This window comes from Agelaius phoeniceus, chromosome 1, assembly GCF_051311805.1.
Source record: "Agelaius phoeniceus isolate bAgePho1 chromosome 1, bAgePho1.hap1, whole genome shotgun sequence".
NCBI classification, from domain to species: domain Eukaryota; kingdom Metazoa; phylum Chordata; class Aves; order Passeriformes; family Icteridae; genus Agelaius; species Agelaius phoeniceus.
In genome coordinates, this window is record NC_135265.1 from 108,641,526 (window position 1) to 108,661,239 (window position 19,714).

A 19,714-nucleotide genomic window follows, 5' to 3' on the forward strand; every position below is an offset into this window, starting at 1 on the left:
AGGAAAGCAGCTTTGCAGGAATGGACCTGAGGGTACTGGAGAACAAGCTGCCTGTGGGCCAGCAATGTGCTCTCAAAGCAAAAAAGGCCAACAGCCTCCTGGGCTGCATTAGGCAGAGCAATTCCAGCAGATCAGGAGAGGTGATCCTTCACATTTGCTCAGCCCTGGTGAGACACAGACACACTGGGAGTGCTGTGTGCAGTTCTGGGCTACCCAGTGCAGGAGACGTGGGCATACTGGAATGCATCCAATGTATAAATGGACATGGAGGTAGACATGCTGGAGTGAGTTCAGTGAAGGGGCAACAAGGTATTTAAAGGTTAGGAGCATGTGACATACAGGCAGTGGCCAAGAGAGCTGGTGATGTTTAGCTTGCAGAAGAGGAGGCTTGGAGAGAGCTTATCAATGTATATAACCTGGGGGGGAAGAAGTGGGGGGAGTAAAAATGATGGTGCCAGACTCCTCTCAGAGGTGTTCAGTGACAGGACAGGAGGAAGTGGGCACAAAGTGTGATACAAGGAATTCCATATAAATACAACAAAATACATTTCTACTGTGTGAATATCAAGGAATCCAGAAATATCCAGGAGCAGATGAACCACTATTCTTGAAGGTACTCAAAATTCAACCAGATGTGACCCTGGACAACCTGCTCTATGAGTAAGGGGGTTAGACAAGATGATCTCCAGAGATGCCTTCCAACCTCAAGCAATAGGTGATTCTATAAAGCACCTGAGGGTGAAACAATAGTTCAGTTTGTTTAATGGGCTAAATGCATTAGCTCTCTCATAGATTTTCAAACTCTTAATTTTGGGGCAATAAAGTATGTAACACTGAGGAATATGATCCCAAACTGGGAAAACAGAAGGAAGGACCATACCTATCAGATAACCTCAGAGTGGCAGGACTTGGAAGCTGGCATAAATGGACTGAAGTTTTTTTTAGCTAGGTCATTTGAGATGATGAAGGGGATAGAGGAGAAAACTGGAGTAAACTATAGCAGTGCACAAGGGCAACCAAGGAGTTTGGTCTGAACTGTGAAGTTTTCAATCATGTTAATATAGATTTATTACACCATGTGCCCGAAGCAACCTTCAGGTCATATTCATATTCCTCATCATGGTCTGTGCAACAAACTTATATTGTCATTTAACAGAGGTTTGAGTTATCTTTGACTTCTTTATTTTCTTTGGCACAAGGTGTGCACATACTGACAGTATGTCAGAGCTGCAGTAATCCATGGTCCAACCCCAGCTCTAGCAAGTACATTGCCTCATCACTATCCTTTCTGTGTTCCTGCTTTGCAGCCCCACATGCAGAAAGGGGAATATTCCCTGACAGAGCACTGATTGAGGGATGGATGTGTCACTTCAAGAGAGTCTGCCTTGACCAAAAACTCCACAGTGACAAAATAGGGGGACAGATACTGGGGACTGTCCCAACTTGACCTGCAGCTTCACTGCAGAAGGGACATGCCCAAGTCTGAGCTCAAACACAACTGAGATTTTAAACCAAAATCTCTGCAAGCAACTTCAACTTCTAAATGCAATTACACGTATTCTTGTCAGTCCTGCAGAGATTCAGAGGCACTGGACAAAATTGTATGTAGGACTGTATATTAAGACCACAACACAAGCAAATAGGAGGGTTAAGGATGAAACATAAAGGATTTCCCCAGACAAATTTTGATTGGTGGTCTGTAATGTGTTGTTTTGCCAATACTGTTATATAGAAACAAGGTTTTTTCTTGTTTCCTTCTATTTTCCTCAGCAGTCATTAACATGCTACAGTAAACAGGCTGTACATTGGTGCCAGGACTTACCCTTCAAGTTGCAAAGGTAGTTAAAAACAGGTATTGAAAAACAGTGTGTGTGCTTCATCTGGTTGACTGCTGGTGGTAGATGACCACTACTGTTAAATGAACATACATATCTATATACATAAATGACAAAAATGGTGTTTGAGGAAAACCAGCTGATGACTTATGATTAAAGGGAAAAAAAGCTAGTGAAGATGCCAACTGTAGTGAAAGGTTTCTGGAAGCAGATACTCCCTGAGTGTTTTGTCTATGTCATGTTTCACTAAACTTTGCTTAGGCTTTAGAAGAGCTAAGAACCACACAGAAACCACACTGGTCTTCAAGATTGGAGAGGTCCCAGATGCACACAGACAGTCAGGGGTTTACCCTCCAGTCAGGAGGTCACTGGGACAGCAGCTTTATCATTTCTCCATCCCCTCTCTGTTTCACTCACCTCTCAACAAGATATTTCCTGCTATTTGCCCCTTTGCACTTCTGCTCCTGTCAAGTCGTAACATCATCCATCTTCTGCAGAGATCTTCTCCCTCACTTAAATTACTGGCAGCCAGTTTAAATCACTGTTGCTGAACTGAACTTAAAGGGGACTAAAGGATCTTACCCTGCATATAAAATTTTAACTTCAGGATTGAAAATAAAAAGATTCCTTCCATTACAGATATTCCATCATGATCAACACTCATTTAAATATATTTGTTGAATCAATACAAGTACAAATAAAATATGAAGTGCTTATGTAGTTGTGCCCTAAATGACAATCTTGAAAATTAAATTGATTTCTGCTCTGAAATACTCTTCCAGTTCTTGGAAATCCAAAGGATATTGAGCTGGAATGGGACACTACCAGCTGAAGTAGTACCCACTTAAATGGGCATGTCCACAAATCAACTTTTTACAGCTTTATTTAGATACATTCAGCATATCAAGACAACATAATATTCTTCCAAAGTTAGATACTCTTAAGTTAATGGCAGAGAGACAGAGCAGGTGAACCATTCAAGAAAGGCAAGACAGTGGCATGCAGGAAAAGACGAAGACTGGTCACACAAAGTACAGCAGATTATCCACCCTTTGAAAACGTGGCAAGTTTTTTTTTTTTAATCACAATACATTCTTCCTCAGAAAAGGGCAATGGCATGCACCGAGCAGATTTTGTAACACAGAAAATGTGCAGAATTAGGTCTCCAATCAACCATTCACGCACCGCCAGTGTTGCCTCAAGGTGTGGTTTAAAAATACAAGTGCCCCCCCTTCTGGCCAACGGAGACTCCCAAAAGTGGCATTGCAAGAGATTTCTGGCTAATTTTAAAATGCAGTTTCGGTTATAAAAGCTAATTAGACTTGTTCTAGGATATAAACTCTCAGTCAAAGCAAATAACTCCCATTAAATTCCAAAACATTTCTACAGTTATTTTAAAAAGTGAAAGATTTCCTTTGCTTATGCAATGCCATGTTCTGAACTAGCTATCTATCCATCAGTTTCTCAATAATGACAATGTTGTAAAAACTCTGAATATTGCATTGTGCCACAGGACCAGGCTTCCCATAAGTGGCTTCCCAGACATGCCAGGGTTTACTTGGTGAAGAATGGTGCCAGCTCAGGCCACTGAAAGTGACACACTGGCATCTGTGCCATGCTCAGCCATGGCAGGGGACTTGCTGTAAGACCCAAACCAGGCTGCTTTAGGTGGTCAGTCCCCTGTCAGGTTAGTCCTTCACTTTGGTGATCAGTTCACAGCTAACTGTGTTGTAATTACTCCAACGCCTCCATATATAGCTTAGAAGGAAGATGGCTGGAGGGAGGGTAATTGCTGGACTGCAAATATTTTAATGACTGCTTTTTAAGTGGCATTTCAAAATAAATCTCACAAACAATCCAGATGCCCATTTATATGCCATCTGGACAACAGCATTCAGCAAGAGGACAAGAAGCCAGAGAATGACAAGCAAGCACACTGCTTCTGTGGAATTGAGTCCTTTCACTCCACAAGGGCATGTCACTGAGGAAAGCAAACTCTGGGCTTCGTCCTCTCTTACTGGTTAAAAATTTTTTCAGTTTAGTTTCTATATGCTTTTTCCTGATGTTGAAATGATAAATTACAATATATAAAGGTTTTTTTCATAAGTAATTGCTCTTGATACAGTAATAAAGACAGGATGAAAAACGCCTCTGCAAGCAATGTCACAGTTTAGTGCAGCCTCAATGAAAATTCATGGCAGAAATAACCTAAGAAACACCGAAATACACTGCTTACATGTGTTGTTTGGGTATTTATATCAATAGCTTTCTGCCCTTTAAAAGGAATACTAGCAAACAGAAGGGAAAAAAAGGCATAATGTTGTGCTACAAAATTTGATACCAATGAACAAATTACCTCTGGGCTTTGTCCTCAGCACCAGCACGGGAAGTAGATGAACTGAATTGCTTAAATGGAAAATCTTAGATCAAAATGATGGCTACTCCTGTGAATTCAACACATCCGCAGAGTCAGCAAGTTGTCAGACACGTGCTCCTTAGCACACCTGTATTGCTAATATTAGTGTATCTTGTGAAGTTCTCCTTTCTACTTGCCACAACTCTCTACTGTCTGAAAAATTAAGTTAACAAAAAGTATAAAAGTTTCCAAATACCTGATTAATTGTCTCTTGTTGCAGTTTTTTTCCAGACTCTGAAAGGGAAAGAAAAAAATAGTTTGCATATATCAATATGATAGGGGACATGCAGAGCAACAAACAGTAAATTAGTAAAAAAATAATCAAAACCTGCAATTAAGAAACAGAATTTAACATGTAGAAATTACTTGACAGTTTGAAATGGAAATACATCAAAAATATAAGAAACACAAGCCTCTCTTATAAAAGAAGATTGAGATAGGTAGCCAGTCTTGCTAACCTGGAACCCCACAAAATATTTAAACATTCAAAGGGGAGGAAAAAAAAATCTAACATGTAGTATAAAGCCTTTTAATGTTGCAAGATGTACTACGTGACCAAGAGACTGGTAGCATCCAGCTCACAATGTGACCACTGGAGGAGAAAAGCAACTTCTGCCATTACCTTAAAATAAAATTAAATGCCTGTGTCAAGACTGAGGCTCAGCACCAGCTGGTCTAGGGAGAAATTCTATCCTGATATTATCCACAAAGTGGCAAGTTAAATTATAGTCTTGTTTCCTTATTCTGGCCTTCTTCTGCAGTGTCCTTCAGTGTGCTCGTGGAGATAAAATCAAAACCTAGACAGAACACTGCTTTTCTACACTGTCTGGGACTCTAGCAGCAAGGACACCTCAAATCTGTTCTTTGCTTTTTGACCAAAAGGGGCAGTAATTTGTTCCATTTACTGCTCCCATGCACTAGTTGTCAAAAGGGCAGCTGGTATCAGTTTGCTACTGGAGACTGCCCACACATATTGGGGAAAGTCAGGAATTTCACACTTGCCTATCCAGCTAGGCTACGTGCTCCCTGAGGGTTTTTAAAAATAATAATGATAGGACAGGACTTACAACCTGTCAGTATCACTATTAACTCTCAGGGGAGCCTGCCTAGCTCGGGTGGCTGCCACGTCCAGTCCTGGAAAGGATACTCCATTTCAACAAAACTTTTCTATATTGATAAGTGTGGCACAAGCAGAATTTTTAAAATGAGGTGAAAATATTTAAAGTGTTAAAATACAGTATAAAGACTCTACTTAAAGGAAAATGTTCCTCCCTTCCCATCCCTGAGACAACGACTCTTTTCAATAAAAGCATTATAGATTATTCAGATGAAGATGATTACTTTAGGCTATATTATAAGATTGTCTCTTATGATAATTACTTCCTGCATGCTTGTGTTATGTTTTTATTTGCTAAATATAAAAACTATGCTTTTAAAAAACTCCACAGAATTATCATTTAGGGGAGATTTCTTAAAATGTATTCCCTTGCTCACTCAGTTCATCTTTAGGAGAAATAAGATTTATTCTTGTAACAAATATTTTAGCCAAATAGATTGTTGGTAATAGAAGATTAAAGGGGTGTGTGTTTTTAGCATTCTCTAATGATATACAAGTTGCTAGGAAAGCAGAGTGTTTGAAATCTCTGGTTAGATCAACACTATTTTGCTCAAAGGTTTGTGGACTTTGAATACTGATGCTTTCCTGTTTCCCAGTACATTTGTTTTTAGGCTATTTTGATTCACTTTAAAGGAATTTTAATAACTTTCTGTTGACAGCATGGACAGCTGGTCTTGAGAATTAGTGAAAATTCACTTGCTGACTGAGGAAGGAAGTGACATCAATGAGTTTCTAAAGTCAGCCCTGAGGGAAAAGTGTGCTCTGCCAGAGTAGCCTTTCATGCCATTGTATTTCCAGGGATGCCTCAAGATGCAAATTGCATTATCAATCAAACTTGTGGTTTCTACCTCAGATAAATATAGAAAAAAGAACAGAAAGACTGGGAAAGACCTGTGCAGCCATTCCTGATGCTACTAAGGAAAAGGTGAAGAAGAATTGATGGTAATTCTTTCCTTGTTCTCTCTTCTTTCTTGGTGTAAAGGAAAAGGCAGTTGCAGAAGTGGCTGTATGATACAACAGCAATGATGACATGGGTAAAACAGGACAGAGATTGACTGTTGGGCTGTTAAGGATAGAAGAGAGATCAAATTCAAGGTCACCACTAAATTGAATACTGAGTTCTCCATTTATTCGCTAGATGATCCTTGTCCTCATCACAGAACAACTATGTGCATTTGGCAGAGTCAGCACTTGTGCTCAGAAGGGACCAAGGTCTGTAATAACAGACAGACTACAAATCAGGCTGGAAATATATTGGCACCATTACATGGGGAAACCTGCAAAGTCCTGGTGTGTATTGTACTATTGTTTTATAAAAACATCACAAAAAGCAGAGAAAAAAACCATGACACCTACAGTGTTGAAAGGGGGTTCAGTTTTCAGCTGCCAGAGGCTGATTGTAGGGCAGGACAAGGCCATTGAAAGTGGGCAGAATTTTCTTTGTCCTGTTTCAGTTTTTCTTTTTGCTTTATTTTTTGTTTGTTTGTTTGTTTTTGTTTGGTTTTTTTGTTGGGTTTTTTTTCCTTTTTTTTTTTCCCTTAAATTCCTACAATTATCTTATAATGACAAGTTGTGAATCTGTGTTTTACTTTTGGCATGCTCACTTTTGAGGAGGATCATTTGTGGTGACCATCAACCCATCAACATTCACCAGCAGGATTCAAAAAACACCACTGGAGAGGGTGCTTTTTACTCAAAGGACATGAAGAATAGGACACTGACAAAGCCAGAACTGTCAGAACACGTCAGCCAGTCCTACAGGCAGCAACTGCATCAGTCTCATGAAATGCAGGTAATATTTGACACTTAACAAGAAGTCTCATTTCTGGTCGACAAATACATGCTGAATTTAAAATTTTTGACAGGTTTTCCCAAGCCCCTGCAATGTGGCAGCAGCTTATGCAACAACATCAAACTAACTAGGAAATTTTCTGCCATCTGAAAACTCTCATGGAAGCTGCCCAGTAGGTAGCCAGCGCAGTCCCAAAGTATTCCTTCTGCAACTCAGACTGCTTGTGAGCAGCTTGCTCTTCTCCTGTATTTTTCTGAAACTTCATTTTTCTACCTGTCATCTTGCAAACTGTTCCTAAATGGGCTCAACGGTGCCACCCGAGCTAAAAATCAAAAGCAAATCCAAAGGCCTTAATCATAGACAAATAGCTGATACTTTGTGATTCAAAAGTTGTATTTACCAGTATGGACCATGATTCTTGTTTGCTGACACTGTGCTCTCCTACCATGCTGAGGCCAAAATGCTGCAACTGGATGCCAGTGATGATTTTGCATTAGGACTGGAGAAACATATCTCTCCCAATTAAGTTTTAGTGATTTTCTTTTGTCTCTCTAGTTGCAAAAATTGTAATGGCTGATGGCTGGTTGAGATAAATGGCCTTCTTGGGTTGACCTCAAGCTATATCACTTTAGAAAAAAAAAAAATTACAACAACATTGTTTAAAAGAATTCTCTGTATGTTCATACACTAATTAGTATACTAATTCCTGTTTCCAGGGCAAGTTGGTTTTTTAAATTTTTTTTTTTGTTTTGGTTGGTTGTCCATGATTAAAAGATTACCTTACTGGGAGGAATAATGTATGTTTTCTAATGTAACTGACAGCTGCAAGACATGAGAGTGTGCCATAACTGCTGCTGTCATGAGGAATGGCAGCACCAACTCCTCAGCCTCATGCACACAGCCTACACAGAGAACAACATTATGCACTCTATGCCCTGCTTACCTCCCTACAAAGGAATGGCATATTTGTGCAGGTTTACAGATTAATCTGCTTTAATTCCCTTTAATGTTAAACTACTTCCAGCTCAAATATAATTAAGATCACCAGGTACAAAAGATTCAGATTGGAAATATGAGTAACACTTCAACAGAACAAATAACAGCTTGATGCTGTTCTTTATGTTCAAATAGTTGGATACATTAAGGATTTTGACAGCATGTTTGTTCTGTAAGTATGTAGATGAAAAAAATAAAGGTTTCATTTCAAAAGGCAAGACATTACTACTGCATTTAATTAGAGAGAAAAATCTCTTAAGTATACAGATCTGCCAATTTATGTGACATGACTGCTATAAGACCTAGCAACAAAGGATTTTTTTTCTTTCAAAAATCAAATCCAAATTTATATACACTTCAAGTAACCATAATCAATGTCAAAATAAAAGCTTTGGAATAAAAAGTTTGCTTCCTTAAGTCTTCAGATAATTCTACAAATATTTGTGGCATGGCAAAAAGGCAGGGATTGAACAGAAATGCTGAGTCTGTTTCTCTGTTCCCAGGTATCTGAGGGTTTTCAGAAAGACTGAGAATACTGTGGAGATCTCAGGGGGCAGAGGGGACCCTCAGCCTTGCTCTGAAACTGCCATATGCATAATCTGGAACAGCCATATTCACTCAGCTTCAAGTGGGAATGGTACTTCTAAATAATCATTTGTGAAGAAGGAATTGTATGCTCTAATACCAATTTAGTTTTATTTTTCCAGTTTGTGAAATAAACCCTATCAACTTCATCTTTTACTTTATGTTTTTAGACTTAAACACATATGCAACCTATTAAATTGTGACCCACCACACTTCGATTACTGCAGTCCTGATCTACCAGCACAGATTCTGAGAAGTGTAAATAAATCAAAGCACTCATTTTTGATAAACTTCTGCAGCAAATTCCCATGGCACCAGAGCCTGGGGAAGAAACACTCAGATTTGTTTTTCAGGCTTATAACAGACAAGGTGTGACACTAACAGATTATCTTCTGTGAAAGCCTGTAACTAGGCACACAAAGATTAAAATATTTAGGGCAGAACCATACATTTCCTATGTTTTATCAGCAGAATCTCTGCAGTCTGCAAGCAACACAGCTCTTGCAGACCTGCACATCATTTCCTCCTCCTTCTAACAAGGAATTAAATAAACTAAAAGTGCTCATTTAAACTATTGCCTTCAAAACCTAGTTTAGCTTACTGTTGCACCTCTATGATAATTATGCAACTGAATATGATTACAGTAGCCTAAAATATATTAATCACATCTTCATGGTATTGCATAATCCTTCTCAGTTGTCACAATGCCAACTCATAAGTTGCCCTGGCAGAAGGAAACATAAAAAGAAACCCAAGTTGATACTGATTGAAGCAAATGAAGGAAAGTTGGCCATCTCAAAATACTGAAACTCTCACAGCATTCCAAGGTCTCCCTAGCTAATTTTTCGTGATTACTTCTGATATGAAAACAGACCTTTAATTGTCAGTCTCTAATAAGGATGCAGAACTGTTCCCTGGGAGGTTCAAAGGACCCTGGGAAACTAAACATTTACCAAAGCGTGAGTAGCCAAATGTCTTGTGCTGATTAACATAGACCATTCAGTTTCCACCTAACGAAGTCATAACAAGAAGGAACCCCAAAGGAAAAAAAAAAAAATTGGACTGACAAAGGAACATTAGTCTTAATAAGACTGAGGACTCTCATTCATTAATTCTGTTGAGTGTAAAAAGGAGGTGGGGGTATAACTCAAATCCATTCCTGGACCAAATCCTGCATTGACTAACATTGTGTAACTGTACTTAGGGTGACGAGATGTTACAACATAAATTAATTAAAAATTTGAAGTTTTACCTGCTCGTTGCCTCATCAGCAGTGATAAAAATTTTCAAATGAGACAGAATTGCCAGGATGCCCACTAATGGAATTAGTAAGCAGCCTTGTTTGCCAGTTTTCTTCTAGAAGGCTGTGCTTTCTGCAACTGGGAAAAGGGAAAGCAAAAATTTGTCCTATTTTTCCTTTAAGGATGGAAGATTTGAGATAGTGGAAACATGCCAGACAGTGTATTTGGTTGTAACATCAACACAATATTGATATCACGATTTGGATGGTTTCCAGCTGAACATGGTGCATATTTTCAATGCCTATTTGGCATTCATCCTGTGTCTAACAACAAGAGTAGTTTGTTTCAAATTTGTTTTACAGCTCACTATGCAATTGCTTTGAAAAGTTTTTTTCTTTTTACCCAACTGCTTCACTACTTTTTTTTCACATTCCTGCGCTCTTAAAGGAACGGAATGGAGTGAATCATACGTTTCTATTCATCTGTAATAGGGAAGCAAAGACCAGTTAATTATGTCTTAGTAGGTGCATTTTTTGAAATCCACAATGTGATCCAAATCCAATGGTAAAAATTCTCAGTTCCCACACTACAAGGGCCATTGCTTTTTCATCTGAACTCATACAAACCACAAGACTCCCCTTTCATGTTGCTAGTTATGTATGGAGCTTTACGCTGCTTTATGTTATGATAATCTGGAGGGCAGGTCACATAATCTGTTAAAATACCTTTTTGACTGTGCTCCCATGTCAAGCTCAATTGCTTATGCAGTTGTATTCCAAAATAAAAAAGGTTTCTAGGCTTTGACACAAAGGAAGTGGTTTCTGCCCATCTGTTGCAGTTTCCTGTGTCAAGGTTCTTAGTACATCATTCTGTGAGGGATCATAAAATCATACAATGGCTTGGGTTGGAAGTGACCTTAAAGATCTTAAAGATATTCTAGTTCTAACCCTGCTGCCATGGGCAGGGACACCTTTCACTTCACCAGGTTGCTCAGAGCTCCAATCAACATGGCCTTGGATGGTTGATGATTTTTTTTTCCAACGAAGGAGAAAACTGTCTGGGTTTTTTACTCTAAGAACATCACAGTAAGAACTGTCATGATAGAAAAGAGCATGGAGAGCAACTGGAGCTTGAATCCACATGCTCAGACCCCACACAGAAATAAAGCTGTGGGCATACAGCTCTCTCTAATACACCCTGCTATGCTCTTGGGCAGCTGAACTTTTGCATTGGGCTCACAGTGGACTGAAACATTGCAGTAGTCTGGCTTTGGTTTTGGCTCCTGCTTGGGTTCTGTTCATATTAAGGACATATGTCCAGATGAGGCATATGAGTACAGTTGAAATTTGCAGTCCAATTAACCACCTCAAGGCAAAGCCTCATGGAGTCATCATCATCATCCTGGTTGTCATCATGGTCAGCTGTTGGTTTTTCACTGGTAGCAAAGATAAGTTGATCTCCACCTTTGGAGCATACTATTCTGATATAATCTTAATTAGAACACCCTGGAAATGGCATATGAAGGTACCAGTACCAATGGGAAGCAGCACACAAGCCCAGAGAAACTTATTTTGACTCACCTGCCAGGATAACTGCACCACAAACAGCTGAGCTACAAAGCTTCTCTAGTGTGAATCAGTAGTGTAAGCAAGTTAAGTACACAGCAAGCCCAAACAGGGATAGAAAAATCCAGCTTCTTGGCACTAATTACAAAGTAGAGTCCCACAGCAAAGTCACCATGGGAAGCCTTAGTCTACAGTTTCTGCATTTCAGAAATAAAAAGAAGATGAATTGTCTGTACAGCATAAGGCCAGGAAGTGACCAGTGGTGATGAGAGCAAATATTCTTTTAATTTACTACTCATATTGAATTATGCCTACATAAACAAACTGTAGTTGCTTAAATCTTCCCTGTTTCTTTGTTTAAGGTCTAAATGTGACACTCTAAGGCATGCTCTTAGCAGAATGGCCTCAAACAACTTCTCTGAAATCATTCCAGTAAGAAGTGGACTATTCCCCAGTGAGAACCTGAGAATAACAGAAAGACACTACTCACATTTATGAAGAATAATCTGTAATTAATCCACTAGTAAAGAAGAGAGAGGAAAAAGGAAAAGGTGAAATAGAAGCCTTATGAAATAGAACTTAAACAACTGGAAAAGTAAAAAAAAATTCTGTAAACCAAATAATTTTATAGTGAAAGAAAATTAGGTGAAGAAAGGCAAAGAGAAACAAAAGCTAGAACATAACCTTTTCTAATGCATGGTTTTGAATTAAAATTGGTCAGATACAAACCAAAAACCTACAGCAATCAGTTGCTGCAGGGAGTGCAAATTTATCTACATTTTGTATAACTGGAATATGACCTTTTACGACCAAATCTTGTGGTTGACTTCAGCTGCAGCTATTGGAAGTCATTTGTAAAAGGTCATCCATGACTGAGAACATAATTTGAATCCAAGATGCACAAGGATTCAGGTTTGTGCTACTCAAAAGAACTTGGGGAAGGAGAAAGAGGGAAGGAAGCTCATCCACTGCTACAGATTCAGTTCTCAAATGGATTTATAATTTGGTAATAGCAATTAATCTAAATAATCAATTTTCAGTATGTGAATGCAAATTACAAGAGGATACAAAGTTTTTATGCTTGTCATTTATGACTACATTACTTAACTATTACCAAAGGAGATTATATTATCAAACAAGTCTACTTATTTAGTAATGTAACTTGAGTCAATTTTTGTTGTCTAGAGCATAGTAGAACCTCTTCTTCCCACAGATTCTCCACTACAAGAAAAGATTTTGGACCCTCAGTTCTTATTGTCATAAAGAATTAAAGGTTCTTAGGCAAAGATAGTTTGTAGCCCTAAATAACATATTTATCTGACTTTATTCATATGACCTTACACAACCTTAGCACCATTTTTTTTGGTTTTTTTTTGTTTTTTTTTTTTTTTTTGGTTTTTTTTTTTTTTTTTTTTACTTTTTTGCTTGTTTTTTTCACAAAAACTATGATATTTTAAGGAGCTCCTTATAAGAATAGCTGATAATGATGCACAAGCAATCCTCAACAAGAAAAGTGCAATGATATATAAAAACATGTAAGGTCGTTCTCTGAACATCAGAAAATTCAAACTATCATTCAGGGTAGTTGATAAGGGAAAAGAAAAATTATACAATACTTTATGCATGGAAGTAAAAGAAAATTCCTCTTAGAGAGAACTGTCAGCAATTATTTAACCATGATCACATGACAACACTTTCCCAGAAACCTAAAATCAATTCAGAAGGCCAGTCTGTAAAGGATTCACCACCACTATATGAGAGTACATTTAAAACTATGCAAAAAAAATACTCTTTGATGCTTGTTGTCTTTAAAGCCAAACCTGTAGCTCAGGCTTGCAATCTGCCCTACCACTACCTTTGGGCAGCTGTGTAGCAACTGGCTATATATTGCACCCACTATGGATAATTGCAGCTGCCTCCTTGCCCGCAGGTGAAACACCCTGATGCTCCAAGCCTCACAAACAGCACCATGCTCTGCTTAGGAGGAGCCTTTTGCTCACTTGAGGAAGGCCTGTTGTGCCTCCCTTTGTGTGCCATCCTTGCTACACCAGTGAGGATACTGACAGTGGAAAGCAGCAGGGGTGATGAAGCAAGTTCAGCTGGAGAAATCTTCGTGAGAACTGAGCTCAACATGTGCCATTGAAAACATAGTTAAATGATTCTTTTTAATTAAGCAGAGACTCAAAATAACAGCAGTAAGGTGGTGTATGGTAAGGCTTTCAGTACCCAAAAAATGCAAAGTACCCCAACACCAGAAGCATGAATGCTGCACTGCATCAGTTTGATCACTTGAGCAGGGTCTAAGTAGATGCTCTCAGGTACAGCACATCCTTTTCATGCACAGAGGATAAAATAGGTTTTAAAACCACACCTGCAGGTTTTGTACATGCCAGCAATTTCTGCCCACAAAACATACTGCTGCTGCTTGCAAAGGACCACAGGTACATACCAAAAGCTGGTGCTGAGGTACAATTTGCATCCATAAATGTGCAGGTGCAGTTCTGCGGAGACCTATGAGAAGAACGTGACCACACAGCCAACAACTGCTACTTACACAGCAGCCTTCAGACAACAATCTTTCCATAGGATGTGCCATGCCAGGCATTGCAAGGAGAGGCAGAATTCACAGCTGAAATTGCAGCTGTGTTCATGACTGGCAGACTGATTGAAGAAACAAGCCTACCCAGTCCTGATTTGCAAACCATGGGTGTGTACTCATACTGGCAGCTCTGATGATACCCCAGACTGAGGGCAAGATTAATATGTCAGCTACAAAGGTGGAAAAATTTCTGAGAGAGTCCCTTGCACCAAGTGATTCAATGATTTTCTATGACTGAAAGAACCCACCTTGTTCATTCTTCCCTAGTGAACTGCATTCTTTTCCAGGCATTAAAATTAATTCTGCAAGCCTGACATGAATCAGCATGGGAATTACTGACCAAGTAAGCTTCAGCAAGTACTAACAGACACAGTTCTATGATATGGTGACTTTATTCACATGTACATTACTGATTTCTAATGAAGTGAGCACTCAGGATGAGACATTTCTCTTTTCTTCTGTCAGGAGATCACACTCAATATTGTATGTGATTACCAACTTGGCAATGTCTTCTTGCTAACTGCAGGGACAAGGTGTTCACATATTAAGTCCATAGACTAAGGGAAAAAGGCATATTTCTATTTAGCTTATTATTAGTATTTAATTCTAATGGACATAATACTTTATATAAAATTTGATTAAAGAATGTGAAAAGAAACACAAACAAAATGTGGGAAAGTTACCTTCAGATTAGAAATTATTTTGGACTAAAGCCACACCAATTGTGATTGCTTAAATATTTAGTGAAGGTTAAAAAGCAGTTTGAGAGGACTGAATTTCCTGCCTTCCAAGGGATCTAAAAAGAAAATGTGATAATTGAGCATCCACCCCCCACAATACTTTTGGGCATCACTAACATACTGACCCTATTGCTGTAATTAAAGTAATTTGTATACTCTGGTTTGTTTATAATTTAAAGGCTAGGTCCAAATGTTGCAAGCATGTGAGATGCAAATCTTCAGCAAAATTAGTTTTACGTATTGACATGGCTAACAGGGGGTGAAAGAAGCACTTAATATTTTTAAATGGCAGGTTAATTAGATATGCAGTCAGAGACTCTGGAAGAACAGAGATGCAAATGGCTCAGAGCTTCATATTTCCTCTCTTCATACAAGCATATCAGTATGTTCCTACTTTCAATACTTTTTGTCCCATGGACTACAGATAACTAGCTCTCAGAATCACATTAAAACAGAAACACTGCTGATTGCAACTGTGTAGAACCAAGCTTAGGTTAAACATAGTAACAAACTTACTGTAGTAATGGAAGCTAGGCTCATCAATCATAGGAGAAAGCAAGACAGACAGAAAAAAAAAGTTATGAAGAAATCCCTTCATATTTAATTCTCGTTTCTGAGAAGAGACTAGACCAATTCTACAAATCCAGTTTGGACCACTATTTTTTAGCTGGGAAACTTATGCCATCATGCAGCCACTTAAGCACACTAAAGACCCAATTAATCTTAGCTAAAAATACCCCTTTATAGAAGTTACAGACAAACAACGTTTCTTAGGATTTGCTTTTATGATTGGTTTGAGCTTCCCAATGCCCAGGCATTGCTGCAGCTGAAGGGATGTGCTCTTCCTCCTCCTATGTGCTGGTCATCAGTGCAACTGCACTGCGGGGTCAAGACACATCACAGTCCTTACTCAGCTAAAAATTCTCATATTGCCTCAACCATATGAGATCAGAGCAGCCACATCAGCTGTGCAGATCAAGACACCTAGCTGGAAACAACAGTGGGGACAATGAGAAGTCCCCATCTGGGAAGCTCATGTGTAGATCAGCATAAACGTCCTATAATTCTATATCCTCAGAGTCCTTATCTGCCCAGCTGCTTCAGATCCCTCAGCATCAGAACACCCAGGTTTGTAACAAATATCTGAATAGTTCAGATGCACAATACTAAAAACTCACTTGACAACCAGCTATTTTCTTTTAGGGCATGCATTGTATGGGACTCTTTTATTTTTTTTTTTTCTTTTATTTTTCTTTTATTTTTTTTATACTCAGATACATCATCTATTTGGCTTTCCAAAAGCTATTTGAGAATATCTCTCACAAGATTTCTTAAGGAAACCTAGCAGGCACAGAACTAGAGTGACCACCTTTGCACAGATTTGGAAAAGCAACTGTTGAAAAGAAAGGAAACAGGACATAGGAATATGAGAGAGGACAGTCAGTTTCACTGTGGAAGAAAATCTCCAGTGGAGTCCTGCTGCCTAGTGTTGAGGATATCAGTGTAGGATATCCTCATGATGATATTGATCAGCTCATTCTGAATCACCTGAGAAAGGGAACAAACAGGAAAGACACAATGTTTGCTGATGACAATAAGCTATTTGGGTTAGAAATGAATGGAGGCTAAAGAACTTTCTATGAGAGTAGGTTCATAATAAAATGACATTTGAAGTGAAATTTATACAAAATGCTGCTAGAAATCTTTTGGGGGAAATCTTAATTTAGACTCAAAAGTAGTGGACTCTGAACTGAGTTACAAGTACACTGCTACCCAGGAATGAGATCTTGGGGGTGGTAAAACTTCTGTGTAAATGTCATCTTCCTGCTCACCAGTAGAGAAAGCAAATTGAACACCAGAGAAAACCTAAAAGGCAACTACTGTGTTTCTGCATATTCACACACTTGAATCTTAAATATTATTTGCAATTCCGATCCTTCCACTCATGTAACAGAGCTGAAGTAGAAGTAAAGAGGGTGGACTGAAAGTATAAACCGGCTTACAAGGAGCAGCAACTACGAAACCTGGCAAAGCAATGATCCAGAGGAAATATGATAGGGATCTGTAAAATCATGAGTGACATGGAAGGGGTGAATCAGAACTGACTGTTTGCTGCCCATTGTAACACAAGGCTGGGGGCATCAGATGAAGCAGGCAGATGGCAGGTGGAAAACAAACATGAGGAAGCAGCTCTCCATGCAACTGAGAAAGGAAACTCAGGAACTCTTTGCCAGGGGATGTTACAGATGCTAAAATTTTACATGGATTCAGGGGACAACTGAACAAGCTGAGAGACGGGAAATCCTTTTGGGGCTGATAAGCAAACAAAAACCACCTCTGGCACAGGAAGTTTCTGAAACACAAACTGCTGGAGTTTGAGAAAGTAACGTGAGAAGGTTTCACTTTGCTGCTAGGATATTGAGCAAGACAGAGCTCTGGTCTCAGGCAGTGTTGCTGCTGTGTGCATGTCTAACAACACAAGAAAGTTAAAAAAAAAAGCACTGATTTAAAATACTTCAGAGTCTGGACACCCTCAATAACAACATGCACCACCTGCACGTGCTGTTGACCATTCCTGTTGAGTCTCCAACCACAGGAGACTGACCAGCACTTAAATAAATTTCCAAGAAATAGGAGGAACAGACTCACTGAATATTAAAAGCACTAGACTGTGTGTAAGGAAAAAGAAACAAACACAATGATCTCAGTGCTTTTCAGTGTCACCTGGAAAGTTTACTGTGAGCAAGGGATTGACCTGCAGTATCCTAAGGTAGATGCTAACATCAGACCATTCTGTTATGCCACAGGCTGGAATCACAAAGGGTTTAGAAGGCATTACAGGAAATTTTTACCACCTATCAATTTTCTGGTTTACTGGTTCTGCTTCCTTGGAACTACACAAAAATCACTAGAGAAAAACAAAGGAGCCTTTTTGAGAAGTGAGCTGAGTTTTGTTCATAAGGCAGATATTAATTTAAAGAATACAAATAGCCCAACAGCTATTAAAATGAACTCTTAAGCACTATTTCTAATTATACTGCATTGATTAAATACAATTATATTTTAATTAAGCTTTGTTCATACCATGTTTTTTCTCTGTCCAGAGGAGGAAATTAATCTCTTTTTCTAGAGATTCATTTTCATGGCAAATAATGCTTATCACCTCATTTATTTTAAAAGCAGAAAACAAACTCTGTGCAAGACACAAATTGTCTTGGCTGTCTTAGACAAAATCAGCTGTCTGCTTCAAAGTTCACCTGCATGGAGAACCCCAGTCAATGCCTGCACTCTTCTCATTGCTGGTTTTTAAGTCCTACCAAGAGGGTCACTTTTAGCATTCTAAGCTGCTACACCTGCAGTCGCTGAGTTATGTTAACAGATTGTGTGAGTGCTCCCAGTCTATTTCCATGTGAAATCAGGTTATCTACAATCTGGGCTGAGGAGAAGCCTCGTGGTTTGCCCAGCACTGGGGCTATGGAGAAGAGATCCTGAATGTTAGCACCTACTGCCCTCTGCCTGCTCCATGTAAAAAGCTTAGGCAGCAAAACTAGAGAAAACTTCCCTTTCCAATTTTTAAAATACTTGGTCTTACCACTCTGATTGGAGCTGGTTTTTAATCTATTTCTTTTGATTACAAGAGTAGGAAGTGTTATTCTCCTCTGCCTTGCAGTCTCGATAGGGATTGCCATTACAAAATGTGCAGATAAATACTGCTTGCATAATTTTATCCTGTTTTCATAAAACATAATTATAAACTTCTCTTAGCATTCAGTGGGATCAAAATTCAGATGTTCACCATATCTTTCCAGGAAATGTGGTGGGAGGTGTACTGCTGTGAAGTTCATCATGACAGACAGAGAAAAAAGAAGTGCAGATTGTAAATCCTTGCCCTGCAATATGATCCATGTAGTGAAACACTTATACAGGCCATCTGAGCACCTGGCACACACTACAGAGGGACAGACCTTGATGCCTACACAGATAAGACTGCACCATCAAGGACAAAGTTCTATAAGCCATAGCAGACAGCCAGCACCATGAATGGGGACCCAGAAAAAGTCTGTCTCAATGGCTTTGACCTTGTATTCAGCTTAAGCGATAATCCACAGTTATCGACTCTGACTTGCACTTTAAATTCTCAGTTCTGCCCAAAGAGGATTGCTTGAAATTCTTTAGATATAGAAAATCAACAGGAAATCTACTCCCTTGGGTTTTTCTAGAGGGCACACTAACCTCTGGACTTTTAAAATTTTCCTCTGACCTAAAGAATGGAAAATATTTCCATGTCCATTTGTGGAGGGACAGAAGCCATGCAAATGGCATTCAGAGAGTCAGACCTGGCCTCAAGTCCATGGATGCAAGGGCAGTGCTGCAGCCCTGGGTATACATGTCCATTAATCATGAGCTACAGTTCTGAACAGAAGGGACACAGGAAATCCTGGCAAGCTGTTACAATTCTATTATCCCACCTGCATGTCTTCCAAAATGCACCATAGTAGCATTCCCTCCATCTAAGGCAAGCAATATAGGAAAATATAAAAGGCAATTTATATATGTAGCTACTTGAACATGTTTTCAAAACTCTTTAAATTTCCAAGTTTAAATTTCCAGCAGAGGCTTAACCTGATGCAGTTTGGCTTAGAAATAAAACAAACCATGTGTTTCCAGTGTATTTGGTCCTTGTCACTGCTTCTGCTTCTTCACAAGCTCTATCAACAATGGTCTGGCAGTTACCACCCCTTCCCATTCGCAGACTCATTCCCACCTGGAATACTCACCCCTGGTTCCACCCACTCACAACAGCTGATTATTTTGATAATTAACCTGT

General features: G+C 39.1%; 1 protein-coding gene and 1 long non-coding RNA gene across 3 annotated transcripts in view; one reads left to right on the plus strand and one right to left on the minus strand.

The window, feature by feature from the left end:
- LOC143695107 (uncharacterized) overlaps positions 1–10,069 on the plus strand; it is a 39,402-nt gene extending 29,333 nt beyond the window's left edge. Inside the window, exons 3-5 of one of the 2 annotated variants that reach the window (XR_013184029.1) lie at positions 6,167–6,310; positions 6,980–7,160; positions 8,660–10,069. This is a non-coding gene — a long non-coding RNA (uncharacterized LOC143695107). The remainder of the gene's footprint in view (positions 1–6,166; positions 6,311–6,979; positions 7,161–8,659) is intronic. The other variant, XR_013184030.1, reaches the window with a different exon arrangement.
- CHST9 (carbohydrate sulfotransferase 9) overlaps positions 1–19,714 on the minus strand; it is an 82,281-nt gene that overhangs the window by 12,889 nt on the left and 49,678 nt on the right. The window contains exon 3 of the mRNA XM_054646578.2: positions 4,448–4,485. Within this exon, the coding sequence (XP_054502553.2) occupies positions 4,448–4,485 (38 nt within the window). The remainder of the gene's footprint in view (positions 1–4,447; positions 4,486–19,714) is intronic.